The sequence below is a fragment of the Adelges cooleyi genome, unplaced genomic scaffold, assembly GCF_023614345.1.
Source record: "Adelges cooleyi isolate 19-005CV unplaced genomic scaffold, UGA_ACOO_1.1 ACOO_flye_CR_arks_rails_tigmint_CR_PRNA_306, whole genome shotgun sequence".
Taxonomy (NCBI): Eukaryota; Metazoa; Arthropoda; class Insecta; order Hemiptera; family Adelgidae; genus Adelges; species Adelges cooleyi.
In genome coordinates this window covers 1,386,403-1,405,185 of record NW_026095977.1, presented here as the reverse complement: position 1 = coordinate 1,405,185, position 18,783 = coordinate 1,386,403, and the positions used below count along the sequence as shown (strand labels likewise).

General features: G+C 32.4%; 1 protein-coding gene across 1 annotated transcript; it reads right to left on the bottom strand.

Moving 5' to 3' along the window:
* Window positions 1-453: 453 nt before the first annotated feature.
* On the bottom strand, window positions 454-18,537 carry LOC126839546 (long-chain fatty acid transport protein 4). The gene is made up of 13 exons (XM_050574910.1): window positions 18,505-18,537; window positions 16,688-17,061; window positions 6,473-6,626; window positions 4,831-5,068; window positions 4,537-4,762; window positions 3,540-3,741; window positions 3,201-3,393; window positions 2,815-2,958; window positions 2,597-2,734; window positions 2,462-2,528; window positions 1,935-2,025; window positions 1,633-1,786; window positions 454-1,368 (listed from the first exon to the last, which is right to left on the bottom strand). The coding sequence occupies exons 1-13, from the start codon at window positions 18,535-18,537 to the stop codon at window positions 1,214-1,216; spliced, it is 2,169 nt and encodes a 722-aa protein (XP_050430867.1). The 3' UTR covers window positions 454-1,213.
* Window positions 18,538-18,783: the final 246 nt, after the last annotated feature.

Below are 18,783 nucleotides of genomic sequence, written 5' to 3'. Positions count from 1 at the left end.
GGTATATCTCATTAGCTGGGGGTCAAATATACATGCATATATTTAAAGATGAAAGGGAAGGGAGGGGAAGAAATCTTAAAACAATGAGATTCAGCTGATCATTAGACATATTATACGTCTTAAGACTCAATGTCTCTCCTTCAAAAGACAAATTTATTTTAGTATTGGATTTACAATCGATTTGAAATTAAATAAATAAATTGGTAGATAATTATAATTATTCTTACATCATTTTTATTATAATTTTTTTGTTAAGTGACTTGAGATTTTCTTAAGAACGGTATGTAAACATGAAAATGAAAATTTTTTTTTGACTACTGTTGTCATTGTCATGTTAAAGTGGCACAAAGCAAACAACACAAACGGTTGTTACAGCAGTAATGACCAAAAACATAATATTTTTATAATTAAACTACTTTACAGTTTGTTATAATAATAATAAAAACGCATAACTTCCGGGTAACACTGTACTATCATACAAAATAACATAAACAAATACAAATAATAATAATAATATTAATTATACACACAAAGTTTTACTCGTTGAAACAATACTACTACAAACAATAATAATAATAATAATACATTTAAGGTTTGTCTTACAACGATAATAATTTCACTATTGCTTACAATTAAAGAGTTGTTGAATACAATATTGCAAGTTAAACAGTCGTTTTGCTTTTAATAATATTATTTAGAAGAAAATAAAAACATTCCTCCTCTTGTTTCGGTAATAATCAATCGATGTTCAATTCATGTCAGATGTCGTTGCAATAAAAATAATAATATATTCATAAGATCAATCATAATATAATAATATAGGGTAGTAAAATTATATACAATGCACCTGTACAAAATAAAGTTGTCAAAAACAAAAATATTACAAACAAAAAAATTATACTTAAACAATAATGTTAAGCGACAGATTACAAAAAAAAAAATTAATCACGCTACAAAAAAAAAAAGTTTTTTGGTTTTTTTATTTGTAATATATTAAAATAATCGTGGAGTCTTTTCCGTTTTATCTTATATGTATTTTTTTTTTATTCTTTTCAAAGTTTGTTGATTCTACAATTTTTGATTACGATTAAGAAAAGAAGTACGATATCGAAGAAAAAAATGTTTAGTTACGAAAGAAAAAGAAACGTAGAGAGCCTACGTACACATTCACACACGACAACACAGTCGACGACTAACGTGGTTTTCGGCTTTTTCAAAACCGGATTTGGTTGTCCTTGATTTTTTCATACGTCTCTGCAGTCATCAACTCGTAGTTTCCTTTATCGTTCATAAAGTATAACGGATCTTTAATCTTGTCCATATCGAATCCTTCGTTTTGCAAGTCCACCTTCTTCAGTTTGTAAGTGCCTGCAAAAAATACAAATTTGAATGAAATATTTTAAACAATTTTACCTTAGTTTATTTCAAATTTGTTTAAAATACATTTTACAAATTTAATAAAAACCCCAGTTGAAGCACGGATAATAATGCTTTTTGCAATTTCTCTAATCAGTCAAGTTTCTATAAGGTTTTTTTTTTAAACCCTTTGATAGCACCCTCCTGCCCCAGTCCCACTAAAAAATCCTGGACGGCACATTGACGGGTTACAAAGTCTGAGCCGACAAGACTCACCGGTCAATTCGACTTCGATGAGTTTCCGGATGAACAATGGTCGAGCGTAGCCGGGCAACATTTTTTTCAGTCCTTCGGCCAAGCTTGCCATATCCAGCGTATTGTTCTTGTCCACTATCGCCGCCATGCCCGCGCGTCCCTCGGAGTTAGGTACCTGAAGACAATCAAACGGCAGTGTTGTTAGTAGTTGACTCATTAAAACCAATGGAAATACTTATTGAGAGTATTCAATAGTATCTATTTACAAGACACGTCAAAAGACGGTACTGTTTTAAGTTTAATATAAAAATGTATATGCTTACTTCGACGCCATAGACAACACTGTCGCGGTAACCGGCAATGTTACTGACGACACCTTCAACCTCTGCCGTAGATACGTTTTCACCTTTCCATCTGAAACGGGACAACACCAAAGTCAATTATCAACGAAAAATGTCAACACAGTTGATAAAAAAAGAAATGATTAAAACAATAGATTTTACACGAAAAAGATCAAATTTATTCATCGGTCAAATTATTTTTATCTGTCTATTTTATCAAGAAAAATTTGATTTAAAATAAAATATAAGTGTAACTGCCAAAATGATAAACGTTTTATTAAAAATTCAACTTTATAAAAACCGCGTTAGACGATATGTGGAATTATTATATACAATATTCAGACGCATTAACGAGTGATAAAACCAAACTGATGGCAATTAAAAAACCACATTAAAATAAAGTAGTAGGCGTGTGGAAAGGCTCTTAAAGTAAATAAATTTAAAAAAATGAATACAATATTTTAACCGGAAAAAAGTATATATATATGTGATCAGTTTTTTTAATATACCTGAAAGTGTCGCCGGTTCTGTCTTTGAAGTACAAGTAACCAAGATCGTCGCATACAAGCAAATCGCCTAGAAAAAAACAAAACAAATAATTCAAATACAACTTAATAATCGGATAATTCGACGCCGACGCTAACCCGACAAAAAAGCTGAATCTCCTTTCTCGAACACGTTTCTGACGACTTTTTTCTCGGATTCCTTATCGTTTACGTAGCCCAGGAACTGTCTGGACGGGTTGGTGTCGTTGATTTTACCGACAATCACTCCGGGTTCACCTGGAGGGAAAAATCGAAATTTATATCGGTTAGAAATTTGACATGACTAGTTCAAAAAAAAAAAAAAATAAATATTTTACCTGGTTCACATCTCATGCAGAGGCCGTTGGCGTCTCGGATCGGTTCACAGGTAAGCGGGTCGACACGGATGATCGTAATTGGATAGATGCTCGGGCATATTCTGGACACGAAGCCAATCGATCCAAAAGTGTTGTCAATGTTTGCTGTCAAAAATTATGAACACATATATATATATTTGAGAAGAAAATAAGACTACAAAAATGCCCAAGACATTTAAAATTAGTTTTAAAGACATGTGCCGATTCCTTTATCGTTCATCTCACGTCAGCTGATCCCATCACCACCTCCTCCACACTTCTCACCATCCCACCCCTGGCCTTCCAGGCCTCCCTTTGTGTCACAAGCCACATAGGACATATTCAAGTCAACAGAATACAATCGTTACCGATGTTGGCGTTTCCTTCGGTGGATCCATAAAACTCGGCCACTCTCGGTATGTTGAACCGGCTAACAAAATCTTTCCAAATCTGAGGTCGGAGTCCGTTGCCGAAGATCAGTCTAAGCTTGTGGTTGGTGTCTTCGGGTTTGGGATCAGTGGACAATATGTATCGGCACATTTCACCGATGTACTGAGCGGCCTGAAAGTAACACATTAACATGAAACTTGAGTCACGTGAGATAAGTGGGAGGGTATTTGAGACACAATGACCAAACAGTTAGAAGGAATATTAATATTTAGGGAACTGTTCAGACATCTGTGCCACCGGACGGATGGAATACTTACGGTACAGTTGTACTTGGCAATGTCCTGGAAGTAACCGGAAGCGGAAAACTTTTTCCTAATCACCACACTGCAACCGTACATAAGGGCTTGACCGATGCACAGAACGCCTGCAGCCGTATGGTACAGCGGCATAGGTGTGTAAAACCGATCAGTGCAATTGAAACCCAATTGATACGATGTGGCTCCGGCGATGAACATGTATCTGGAAAAAATTAGTTGGTTAATAACAATAAGATGTCGTAGAACTACATAAAATATAATTAACGCGTCAATTATAATTAAATAAAATTTATAAGTAAAACGGAGCTACGGTATATTTGGAAATAATAATTTTTCATACCAAGCCTACAGATCAGAAATTCCACAAAATGTACATTATAGAGCCAAAAATTTAAAGTTGTTTAAACAATTTTTTAAGAATTTCACACTTTTCATCTTAAAATTACGGCACACTATATAACTTTATTGAAAACAATCTAATATAATTCCCAACTTGCATGGGATATTCTTGAGATTTTGTTTGTGCTGCCTCTATATGGTTTCAGTCATTACTTTCAACGCTTAATAGAGTTTATAATTTAGGACCGGAGGAAGGGTGGAATTTAGTATTATTTTTTAACTGTGTGCACTACTCAAATGCACTCCATCGCCCATTCTTAATTTTAAACTTTAATAACTATAAAAGTAGTAACTCAAAACTTGTTATCGATCAATCAAAAAAAAATTTACACGGGTAATTTTTTTTAATATTTAATACATTATCAAAATATCAGATTGGCCATCCAGAAAAAATAACTAGGGGTGTTAGACCTGTATAACACAAGTTGAAATTGAAATAACCGAAAAGGCAATCGGTTGTTAGCAGTTTGGCCGAAAAAGGTGCCGTCCTTAATTTATGTTTTTAGAGAAACACAAGAGGGGCCTATCGTAACCGAACAATCGGTACTTCTTAGTGTTCCATAACGTTCTACCGCAAACGATTATTATTGACCCGCACCTAATGTTGGTGATGACCGCAGCTTTGGGCAAACCGGTCGTGCCCGATGTGTAAATGTACAGCAGACGGTCGCGGATGCCCGGCTTCTCCGGCGGGTTAGGTACGGTCGCCGGCGACTTGTCCACCAGGTTGTTTAAGTAGGTGTCGTCGTTGGCCGGTACCGAACCGCTAGACCACACCAACAGTTTGATGTTGTTGGGCAGTTTGTCTTTGATTTCTTCAATGTCTGAAATAGTGCAAATGCAGCAAACGTTAATTTATAAATGTATTTGTTTTTTTGTCTTTTTAACGTACCCTCAATCAGCTCGGAGCCGTATATCAGGCATTTACAGTTGGCCACGTTGACCGAATGGGCCAGCGATATTTGTCTGAGGTTGTAGTTGATGAGAGCCGATACGATGCCCACTTTGGACATGCCCAACCAGGTGGCCACGAACTCTGGACGGTTTTCCATCATGAGACCGACAACGTCTCCCTTCTTGAAACCGCTCTCCAACATGGCGTTGGCCACTTTGTTGCTGTACTCTTCCACCTGGACAGGCAAACACGAGGTCAGAATATTATAAGTAATTACTTAGCTATAAGAGGGGGTTAATCAATTTGAAAACACAGTTTGGGTTGGGTTGAGTCAGGTTAGAGATAATATAGACAACGGTCTAGATTGGTTAGTTTAACAGCAAACGATGGTAACGTATAAAATTGTTTTAACTTTTTAAACTAAAATCAATTGGCTGAAAAATTGGCTATTTATTAAGGGGCAAAGGATAGGCAAATTTTGAAAAAGTTATCAAATAGCCCTTTTAAAAATATGCTGACTAATTTCGAGATGAAAAAATATTCAAAATTTTTTAGTTTAAAAATGTTTAAAGTTATTTATCTCCGAGTTGTGGCGAAAGTTGGATAAAAAATTACATGAAATAGGGTGTCAACATTTTTATCAGCTGCAATGTCGAAAACAGTGTCTTTAATATCTCTGATTAACATTGGAAATGCCGTACAAATGACAGTTTTCACCTGGTTCAATTGGTATGCCGGCCAACGTATGGCAGAATTAACATTCCAGCTCATTATTTATGTCAGCTTAATTGGAAGAGAATACCTTTAAATCAACCGAAAAGGAAAAATATGTTTTATTCAGGCGCAAAACTGTTTTTTTTTTAATGTATTATCTACTTTTTAAACTGGTTTGACAGCTCTTAGATTTTTTTTATCTAACATATATCTGTGGTATAGGATAGCACAAGCTAATGTGTCACTTTATCCAACTTTCAAAAAAAAAAAAACCATTTTGAAGTTATTAAATTGATGCCAACTAAACGTCTATAATCGTTTTTTGTCATTACTTTAAATATTATAATATTCCTTATGATACCATTGATTGAATGTGTTGGAAGGAGGGAAGAAGCACATATCGTATAATATGAGACATCTAATTAAACTATTTATTCTGACATATCAGCAAAGTACATTTTCAAAAATCAATAAAACACTTAGTTTTGAACGAAAATTAATTTTTTTGAAAGATCTATTAAATAATGTCATTTTGTTTTAACTTAAAACAAAATAGTCTTAGAGGCAAAATAAAAACTTTCCCTTTGAAGTACCCCCACTTCCATCCCCACAGGAGTACCATTACAAAACCATTATATTTTACCTTAAAAATCATGATAATGTTTTTTTACTACGGTGCGGTTCAATATGTCATTAATAACGGTTCATATGAGTCAAAGTATTATATTTTTTCTTTCTAAGAAAAAAAACCACAATTTTACAAAACTAACAATTAATGGAGAAAAAATCGACAAAATTATTGTCTGATCTTGAAAAATGTTAGAGGAAAAAAGCCAATAATTAAATAATGTGTCTTGCGTGAATTGGTTAACTTAAAGGGGTTTTTTTTTTAGAACCTTTAACGGGTAACTTTTTAAACACTCACTTGCAACGCGGTCCATTCTTTATTTTCGAAAAAGAATATCACTTTATTCGGTGTATTCTTGACAACGGTGTTCTTGAACAAGTCGGCGACGGTCCAGTTGGATTTTTCCAACTTTTTCGCGGTGTACAGGAAATAGAAATAACGGCACAGCGCCCTGCAACACAACAGAAACGTAATTTGTATATTTTATCTTCCGGCATTGATGGTCACAAATATATTTTTCAGATCCCAAAAATGCACAATCAGCTGATCGTGTGTTCATAACGTTTAAATCAGGTAAACATTTTGTCGGGCAAAACAAAATTCAAAAGTCTTTGATCAAAAAGTAAATTAAAAAAAAAAAAATTGTATGCGCGCCATTCTCATAATTCATAATAATGTCGGACCTATATTTGATATATTTAATAAAATAGATTACCAAGCGTACATCCCTCCATTAGAGATAATTGAAGTTACCATTTTCCGACGTCTTTGTGGGAATTAGAACCTTGTCACATGAAAATATGTATATATTATTTTATACCACATAAATCTCATAAAAATGGCGGACATCCACTTCAATTCTTATCACTAGTTAGCAATCTGGTTTATTATATAAATACATATGGACTCAAGGTGGATTGATTAGATATGAACACAGCTGATACTTGTGATGACAACGATTATAATCTGTGGTTACCTCGATGGTAACCTTTTAGTAACCGTACGGTAAATGGTATATATACAGTAAAATCGATTTGGCGCCTATAACCAACATTTTAAATCGGTACGAATTTTCTCCAAGAACTCTTTACCAATAATTGCTCAACGATTAAACAAATACGGCAGAACACGATCGAAGACATAAATTGTTACTTTTAACTAATAGAACAATTTACAATAGCAAGCGTGTTGCTGCGGTGCAAAACGAAATCTGACCTACTGTATTTTATTACAGATAATAGGCTAGACAATGAGGATGTTATCATTTAGTACGGTTGAATAGAACACGACAGTGCATTTTTTTTAAATTTGTTACATCATAGCCGTGCTCTAATCGGTAGGTACACTGCAAACGGGGACACAATTACAACAGCCGATTGATCACATGCTGCCCTAATTGGAAAATCACAATTTCGACCGTTTAATTACAAAATTCAGTTGGCATTTTAACGCTAGTAAAACACCACTCCTTCATTGTCGCAGGTTAGGTTACAAAAAAATAAATAGCATTATTGTAAAACAACAAATCTCTTCGATGAGAAAACACTGTCTACAGTGGACAAGACATAAAAACCTATTTTTAAATTTTATTTTATTCCCAATATTATTATTTGCAATTCTTAGGGTGTTGTATTTTTTACTGTTCACAAAATATTAATTAAAAATTAATTTTGGTCTTACATAAGAAATTCAGCTTTAGTGCGACACTCAAAAGCAAACCGGGGCATATTATAATATCAGTTTTATTTAAGTCATGGTAAATTGTTTTAATGAATATTTAAAAGACTGTAACATAATAATAATTAATAACCATACCGGTTGTATAGAAATAATAATCTCGACACGCAATACGAGTTATAGCAGTCAATGCGACGTCATAAAGTGGAGTTCACCTTCATCATATTATTATTGAAAGCCAAGTACATTCTTTGAAGTGTTCGGATTGTGTTGGTAGTTTTTAAGGTATACACCCAACGTTCATTATATATATATAACAGCCAAACCTGCAAATCCATTACTACAAGAAAAAGCCAATTATAATTGTTTAAATGCTAATTCCCAATTATTAAGTTCTGTCATTTGATGGATCAATTTTTTTTTTAGTGTTTAATCAGTTTGGTTTTGAAATATTATGTTATTCTATGGTGTTTAATGTAATAAAACGAAATTTAATTTTCCGTGAGAAGCTTATAATATACTTTATTTATAATTATATCATTATATTTCTATATTATTGTATCTATTTTTATATATTATTTATATCTATTATTATACGTGTAAATAGATAATTAATAGTTATTTATTTTAAGAGATGTGTACTTATTTTTTCTTCAAACGGAAAAAACAAATATTCATTAAGGTTAAGCGTTAACTAGGTATTGTTTTCGGTTTCCATAATAAGAAGCGTTTAGTTAATTTTTCAATTGCATAACTTTTATTGAACCGATTAATGACTGTTAATTCGTTTTATGCAATCATAAACGTTAAACACACTCTCTGAAATCTGTTAATTAGCGAACGGTGAAATAATCGAATGAGTTAAACAGGAATCATTAAAAAAAATATCTATGATCTTGTAAATAAACGTGTAATAGTTGTCCGTTAAAATTGTAATCCAAAACAGGTAAATAAAATATTACATTGGCGTTAAACCTGGCCATTATTAAATGGAAAAACGATTTAAAATAAAAATGTATTCAATACAAATACAAATAATAAATACATGTTTAATTTGTGTTCCATTCAAAGATCCAATTAGGTAATAATTTCCAATAACTTTAAAATTGTTTACTAAAATATTTTTTTAAATTGAAATAACACTTTTTAAAAAATATACTTCTCAAATGAAAATGTCTATCTAATCAATTGTTTCTTATTAATAAAAAAAACAATTTGTTGCGCTAGCTAAAAAAATGTATTCCATAAAACCCATTATTTGTTCATTATTTTGTTATTTAAATAAAAGTTGCCAAGTTAATTTTTAATTTTTCTTAAGCCAAATAATTTTTGGTAAAAATTGATTTTTCGCATCAGAAAACAGACAATCGATTAAATAATAAAAATACCTATATATAAAACTACTTTTTTTTTATATAACATTTATAAATATATTATGAATAATAATTATGTATAAGTACATTTTTGGGTTAAAAAAATACAAAGATCCTGTTTGTTTTTTTATGTTAACTAGACCTATGACCTCTTTAATTATTATATTTTGAATCTATGAAATCATGATTCGACTCGATAACTATGACTTTAACGATAGCTACTTGCCAAGCACGATTTTTCCGTCTCTGTGCTAGTGCCTGGAATATTTAATAGAGTTTTAACAGTTAGACACAATGTAACCAACTGCAATTTGTATTTATACATATTTTGAGTGCTCACAATTTTGGGTGCGGTTTTGTTACACTACAAAGAGTAAGAGTTCGATTTTTGTACCGATGGAAAACCCAATCGACAGGTTAAACTAAATTTAAACTCAAATATATATAAATAACTAAGGTAAAAAGTGATTAAAAATAAATACATAGGTAACAAAGTAAAAAAAAACCAACCTAAAACTGTTTTATTATTTTTGCCACACTACACATGTTCAAATTCAAACTACTATAGTATTGTTTACAATAGAAAACATGATTAAAAAACATTGCTTTCGTGAATAACTAACCAGGCAGGGATATTAATTATAAATGACTATGATAACAGAGAATAATAAATGTTCTATCTTGAAATGTCCCAAAGAACTTGATGAGACGGATTTAGGCCAGCCGAGTCTTAAGACTTTGAGAGATTTACAATACAGGAAAATACCATTTGTCGTAGGGTGTTTGGCTTAAACTAAAGTACAATCTGAATTGGGTAAATGATGAATAACTGCCCTTCTAAGGACACTTGAAAACGGGCTGTGCAGTGTGTTTATTGAACACAATAGAAAATGATGATTGTCAGGGATCGAAAACGTTTTCTAGCAAAAATTTACACTATTCGTTATAACAAAGCATTTTTTACATTTTGTTTTATATCAATATTGATAATCTTATCTATCCTAATAATAATACGATTTCGAGCAGCAACACTATTATTGTCTTTATAATGAACATTTTTACCGATGTTTAATATCATTACCGTCGTATAGATTAGCGTGGAAGCGCACATTTCATCATTCTCGGTTATAATAATAGATCCTACCTAATAGTCCTGTGACTACAACGAACTCATTCGGCCCCGACCCCACAGTGCTGACTTTTATTTTTATTTTTTTTCCAAACAAAATTTCATGTCATTGAAAAACCTTCAAGCTGTGCACACATTGGTAACTTGTAGTGGACGTTTTCAAAACGAGTAACCGTGACGACGACGGTTTGACCGACTTGGGCAATGTGCGCTGTGCTGTGTGGAAAAGACCAGGCTAACCGGTTTGGAGCTATTATATGTATTATAGTAAAAGCGAACGGATCTCTGTAACTAGGATCGAATTTCAAAAATGGAATCATTATATTGTCCAAGGTCGACAGTGTGTATAATAATATGATGATGATGATGTTCCACGGGAAGATGGCAGCGGTTATCTGCAGTTTAGTCAACTTGAACAGAGTTCTTTGACACGCGAAAAAATTGTATTTTAATTTGTTTTGTTATTGTAAACACTTAGATGACAGTGGACCGGAAAGGTTTAGAAGTTTACCGAAAGCCTAAGGTCAAGGAGGTTTGCCGCCGTATAAACAATTGAAATAAAAAAAAAAACAATTCCTTCGCAGCTAAAAGAAAACTCAAAACCGAGAAATGTTATTTTTTAGGCTATAAATATAGTAAACATTGACACACACACGCGCGCAGACAGTAAAATATAAACTAATCACACACGAGACAATTTTTTTTTTTTTAAATACTTTTGAAATTTGACCTACATGCGAGCCGCCATCGTCATCGTCGACGTCGTGCCAAATCGAATGAAAAAAAAAATATATACAGTAAAACAATAATTGATACATCCCAACTCGACCGGTAAAACGATAATAATTACACAATATATTATGTTGTAGGCGTCGCTTTTTTCCCACAGTCGAATATTATGTTATTATTACTATTTACCGCTTTGAAAGTTTTCATTTATATTTAATTTAGTACAACATATGACTGTAAAATATTATTTTCAGTTTTCTCGTTGTTTGTTAAACAGCCGTTAGAAGTCAATGTGCACACTCACAGTTGTTGCACAAACATATTTAACATTAACCGATTCGAGTATAGTGTTCTCATTGTTTTGTTAACTATTGTTTATTACAAAACTGTACACGTTGTATAATAATTATATTGTATATTACCGATAAAATATGTATAAAAATTTCTAATTAACAACATGAATATACCCCACGATTACCTTATACGTTCAGGATGATACTATGGAAAAAAATGGATTTGAATCTTATCGTATCGCGGTTTGAGCAAGAATTTTGGCATAATTACAATATAATTATGAGCTCGTTTGGAAACTATTTGCATGTCAAAAATAACCACAACGATAATGTACATTTAACAGCATAGTATGACAATAATATACAATGATATCACAAATTAAAATATAAAACCAGAAATATCTACTACCGGATTTACATCATAGTAAAACAATAGATTTTCAAATAGGTAACGATTACTGATTGGTTAAAACTATATTATACACTATTTACAATAATATCGTAACCTGATAAGAAATACCGATGACAAGTAGTTGATTGACGATGGCCGATAAAATGTCATTGATCACACTGTATAACAGAAATATTATATTTTTCTTCAACTTTTGGTTACACTTATCACTATCTGATTTAATTTAATCTATGATAATGTCTTTATTAAAAAAACATTATGCTCGGGGTGGTGGTTATCGGTATTGAGTATTACATTTTTTTTTTATGCTACAACAACTACCTAACTTAACCGGTGTGATAAATTTTGTTAAACGCGATCACACTTTTAATAACCAGAGTAGCCTGTCTGCGCACAACGAGTCGTTTCTTAACTACAATAAAATATAATGTATAGCATTTTTTTTTTACTACTACATATATCTGAAGTTGACTTGTCCAGATCACCTTCGCCGTTTCTAGTTTATCATTACTGTTAACACACGTGTATCTTGCTCGGGCCAGCGCAAGTATAATTCCAGTATGATAATAGTACTTTATTATATTATGGCCATAACCGGTGGCAATAGACATACCTGTTCCAAACGCGGACAAAGTTAGTTAAAAAGGTCATACCGGTTTGGACATCACACTGAAAATATTCAACGTTGAGTAGATAAAATATTTTCCCAAAATTTTCATTATTTTTGTAGTCAATTGATCACAAAGCAATTTACAAACATGGGTAAATATTTTCAAAAAAATGATTAATCAACTTTGGCTCTTAAAGTATATTTGTGTGTGTATTATAATATTATGCATATAAATTTATAACACAAATTTAATTTTAATTTTTTTTAAGCCCCAATTCACAATTTAACAAAAAAATCACTTGTAACCTTATATGAGTAAAGTTTGATGTTTATTTTAAATAGTTAGGTTTTTATTTTTTTAACACTTAACATTTGTCGTCCCAAAATTATGATGACGTCAATGTTTTTCGAAATTTTTGAAAATGAAAAAAATCCTTTAAGACAAGTTATTGAATTTATGATACTAATAACATATTTTGAAAACGATGATGATAATAATATTAGATTTATGTCGCAACACATTTCGACAGTTTCGATAAAACGTTTTTAAAATATATTAATACTGTTTAGAGATAAAATGGCACGCACAAACACTATACTGTTCTGTTGGGAATAAAAAAAAAAATCAGAAAACCTTTTTGCTACTATTATTCGTTTAGAGCACTTCTTTGTAATATTATTTAAAAAATTAAAACGTCCAAATAATTGGTTTATAGAGTTGCTTTTAACTGTCAATAGAAATTTTAACCACAACTGTAATCCAATTGGCGGTCTTCTGGTTATAATACATCTTTATACGGTTGGAAAAAAGGTAAATAGTGTTTTAAAAAAAAATTATTTTAAAATAAATTTGTTAATACCATGACTTTATAGAAAAACTAGTTACTTATGAATACATTAATCATAATTACAAATTACTATGAAAAAACACTACTTCACGATAATTATTGCAAAATATATTTACTTATATTGGAATAAAATAAAACTAAGAAAAGTTAAAACGAGTTTTTTTAAGATATAAGATATTTTTAAGCTGTTTTGTGAGCTTATTATTGTGTAATTAATTTGCAGTCAATCGATTAGTTTTAAATACATGAAACAAAAGTTTTTTTTTAAGGTGATCCATAACAAAGCGTGCTGGTTTCCATAGAATATTTTGTATTAAGATTTTTATACAAGGTCGCACTCGACGGCTGAAAATCTCGAGAAATTATAAACATACTTTCTCTTTAAACACATCGGAAATGTATTTACATTCAATAGCCGAATCTGATATGACTTCAAAATTAGGCGGGGCAGTCGGGTCAGGCAATGGAAAATGTAAATATATACATAATAATCGAATGGGACATTTTGAAAAGAGTTTTTTTGAAAAATATTTATTATGAAACAAACTCATTGTCTTGACTAATTAAGTTACCGCAGTCGTATATAATTTTTTTTTGACATTTTCATGTCTTAGCTCTGGCACATAACCGAAAAAAGCGTTACCATAAAAGCGTTGCCAAAAGATCGTAACGAAAAAAGGTGGGTATGGGAACGGGGTGGAATTAGCTATGGCAAATAACCGAAAAAAAAAGTTACCAAAAGAGTGTTACCACACGAAGATGGGTTGGAGGTGGAAATAGGGGTAGGATATAAGGGGTGGGGGTGGGATAGGGTTGAGGTCGAGGACAGGAGATAGGGGTGAGTGATAGGGGTAAGATATAGGAGATAAGAGATATGATGTACGTTCAACGTTCAAATTAGAACTAAATAATAAATTCAAAACAGTTTAATTCTCTATATATTAAACTATGTAAAGTTACTTTTGGCCAGATAATAAACACTACAATTTTAGCCAGAAACATGATTGTACATAATTTTTTAATCTCCTTGGCTTATGCTGTAACTGGAAGCTCCATGTAATTTTTTTTTTTTTAATTATAATTCCACAACTAATCTATATTTTTTCGGTACTTTAACGGGACATGAAAATGCTCTTTCGTGGTTGCAGACTCGGCTGAAAAACTTTTTAATATCAGACTATACAATTTTTTTAAAAAAAAACCCATACTACAATACCCAATTACAGTAATGGTATTAATTAAAATCTGTTTGACGAACCAACATTGTTTCGACTGCATTTCATCCATCTTGAGAACGTTGAAAAGAACAATAAAATATTATCAGGAGTGGGTAAAATTTTACACAGCGGGTATTTGATAATCTTTTAAGGTAGATAATGATTTGATTATTTCCATGCTGTTAAAATGACGATTACATTTTGTGTGACTTAATGGAGTGAATCAAATAATCAGAGCAAATATAACACAAAAAAAAAGACTATATTAAAAATGTAATGTTTACCAATCGAAGATTGAATTTCATAAATCCATTAAAATTGTTTTTTAATAAAGTATAACATAAGCCGGCTATATAAGGTTAAGCAAGCGTGAAGAAAATTAAATCCGGTGGTTTAGAGTATAAAAAACAAAAGCGTGCCTAGGATGTTTTTTTATTTATATTTTACGCTTTTGTTTGTAATAATTCTAAACCACAATTTAATGCGAGCTAATTAAAAGGGCTTAAGCACAGACTATACGAAAACAGATAGCTCACTGGGCATGTAAACGAAGGCCATGGCTCGAGATGAAATCTGTGTGACCGCAGATTCGAGCATAGAATTTCATACAAATATCACAGTTTAGATAAAAAGAAATAATCTAATCTGTGATAATCTAGTTAGTTATAATTTACGAAAAGAACGTAGTTATCATTAAACGGAACAAGATGGGTTTACTAGAGATTTATGTTTAAAAAAAAACCTAGGTTTTATAGTTTCAAGTGCACAGAAAACAGAAAACCGTCTACACTTTTGAAATCCTACACAACATGCTCATCGGTATGTACTTGAACCGTAGATTCCATAAGCGGAAAACGCGTAGGTTAACCGTGTGTATGCGGCCATTGATAATAATAAAACAGACCAGCTGTAGTAGCTATGTAGGGAAACATTAAAAAATGATCGCTGATCGTTGCTAACGCGACATGACATAACTGTGTAAAATTAGAAGCCTAGATTAAGTTAGATTAGGTGATAGATAGTAGTAATATAGATTACTAACTAATGACAAAAAAATTGGGTCCATTATAAATTATTTCAAAATTATATTATCACTAAAAACGACATACAGATAATTTTTGGAAATGTTGTAACATCGCCATAGACAATAAAGATATAGGAGAGCAAGATAAAGGGACGGTGACCTCTTAAGTTTAGAACGAATACGGCCATAAATTTGTATCAGTTGGAACACCGAAAATCACGAATGACTTATCTATTTCTTTATTATGTATGATAATATAGATTATAACTATAATTATGTTTATCTCTAAAAATATTATATGAGATAATCCAGTAGGAATTAAGGTTTTCGGCTACCTCACTTGGTTTACACTATTTGGCCAATGACTTATTTACTTTTTGAACTGGCTCGACAGCACTTTTTTTTTTACCAGGAGAAATCTGTAGGATGGCACAAGTTTGTGTGTTACTTTTTCCAATAAACTTCTAAAATTGTTTCTTATATAAATGAGATAATGAAAAAAAAGCTGTTTTTTGGTTAATGTACCTACCTAATATGTATCTATATGTTGAGAGAAGGCGGAGGACATACCATGTTTAGACATCAAATCAAATTTATTTATTTTGACATCTCTACATATCAGCGAATAATTATATCATATTTTGCACTTTTTATAACATTATTAAAGTGTATAATTACACTGAAATCGAAAAAAAAGCGTTAAAAGTATTTATAATCGTTGACAAAGATGATGCTGTGATAGTCCGAAAAATAAATGAACTAAGTACCAAAAAAAAATAGTTCTAATTACTTAACTAATAATTACAGTTTAAGGTTTAAATTAGGATTTTGCAAAAAATGTCCTATACCCAGTTCCTTAATAAGGGTTTGCACGTCCTCATGCTTAGGTGTATATAAAAAAAAAAACAAAATCAAACCTCCTCTAAGAGAGTCTAAACATATTTGCTGCCTTATTTAGGGTGAAATTAATAAGTTTATGACCTAATTAGTGAATTTCAATACAAAAAATAAATTAAAATTATACCTTTTCAAGTGAGCACAGGCCAAGCCATTTCAATAGTTAAATAGATAAATAATAAACAACGATCGAAAAAAAAGACAATCGATTTCAATCGACTATCCAATTATTCGATTCGTCTTTATTCGCACACAACCCTAGTGTAACAGTAGGGGTGGGCGCCATACGAGGGGTTCACTCACTTGATATCCCTGGGAGCGGTGCGGTACAACAGGTAGAGGAATTTGTAACCGCCACTGGCCACGTACGCGATGAGCGCGACCACAATAACTTGCAACAGGAACGGCAGACCCATCGTGTACCAAACGAACGCGCACACTACTGCAAACACACCGAGGGCGACGGTCGTTTTGAACACTTTCCACAACACTGTGCGTATCGTCGTCAGGCCCGACCGCGTCCGACTCCGCCGCGGCTGTCCACCACCTTCGGCCGCTTTTCCTCCCTCTTCGGCCTCCGCGGCTGCCCTGGGCGCCGCAGCCGCCGCGACTGCAGTGCCTGTCCCCGCGCCGCCGCCGCCGCCGGCTCTTGTCCACCGTCCGCGCGTGAAGAACCGCTATCGGTGCCGCATACGACACTGGTCAAACGGCAATCGTCGTCGGTGAGATGTTGCTGATGAACCGGAAAAAAAAACACCAAAAAAATGTTAATCATCTTGTTTTTTTTGGAGGGGAGGGGGGGGGGCTTGGGATTCTCATAACCTTAAAAAACCTTAAATCTTAAAATTCGTGCTACTTTCAACATACGGAAATGTCATCGGGCTGGTTACAAGAAATGTAATGTCGCCATTTTCGCGTTACACTTTCACATTCAGTTAGAGATAAGAGATAAAACATATACATGGCAATGATAGTAATATATAACTTTTGACTTAAAAATATGTCTTACGGCAGGTGGCTTTTGAAAATTAGCGTGATGCTTTAGTGACGCAAAGCAGAGGATAAGGTGATAGGAAGGTGAGAGTATACTAGGGAATGGATGAGAATGGATGGGAAGACGACAACTCCTGGACAATTGATCAGATAATATAATTGACAGAAAATCAGCTGATCATAATAGCTAGGTTTGTACTTATTTCAACAAACCTCTAACCAAAAAATTAATGTAGGTATTTTGAAAAGCGCTAATTTGTTCCGCCCCTCCCCGATATAAAGTGTCGTTTCAATTACGATAAATGTTTCAATGGTAACAAAACTACCTACCTTTCAAAGTGATTTCAGAGATAAAACACAAGATTAAAAAATAATGTAGAGGACAAGATTTCCGAGTGAACCTCGCTTGTGTTCAATCAAATTATCAATCGGAAAAAAGTTGTTAAGTTAAGAAAATAAATGTTTGCATTCATTAACGACCTAAGCATTATAGTTAGTATCTAATTTATTATAGATGTGTGTTTTATCTTTAAAATCACTTTGAAGGGTACCTTTTTCTGCTTTGAGTGAAATCGTCGTCTGTCTGTGACGTTATAGTTGTAAATAAAAAGTTAATCATAATATACTCAAATAATTTGTCACCATCTTGATAAAACAAAAAAAAAATCGTTTAAACGAGAACGTTGGTACAAAAAAGTTTTAACTTTATGCTGGCACTGATTTACCTACTTGAGTAGCACATCAGTAGACCACAAATGGTAAATGGTTTGGGTTTGTGTTACCTTAAGGCTAAAAATTCGGCAAACCCCTTCCCTAACGAAAGCATAATATATAATTAAGTTAAAAATAACTGATAGGTTTTGATTTTTGAATGACATAAACTTTTCGGTCCGGTCGTTAATATATTTTATAGTGGGCCAGGACACAAATTTAAACCCCTTTTATTGTAAATCATTACTTTCTGGAGCTATATAATAGCTGTAGCGTTTTACACAATTGACAGAAAAAGAATGTAAGTAAAGATTAAAAATGTAGTAATAATTCTGAGGAAATAATGAGATTGTTAAAAAATTCGTTAAACTATAGTTTAAAAATAATTCTACAAAAACCAAGAAATTATTACTGACAAAGCCCAATTCTTTAGACAGTTTGTTCTTCATCACACTTAAGAAAACCAAAAATACCTCCAAGATAGGACAATAAAATGTTTAAACATGTAATCAGATAAAAAACAAAAACTAAATTATTTTAAATGTACAAAACAACAAACACATTTTTCAAAACAAAACAACTTACAGACGGTCGAATGTAAAAATATTATTTCGAAAATTCTCTGCAAATGTTTTGAAAGTTCATAAAACAAATCAAACCCACACGGTTTTTTATTTAGGCACAAAATGTTTGGC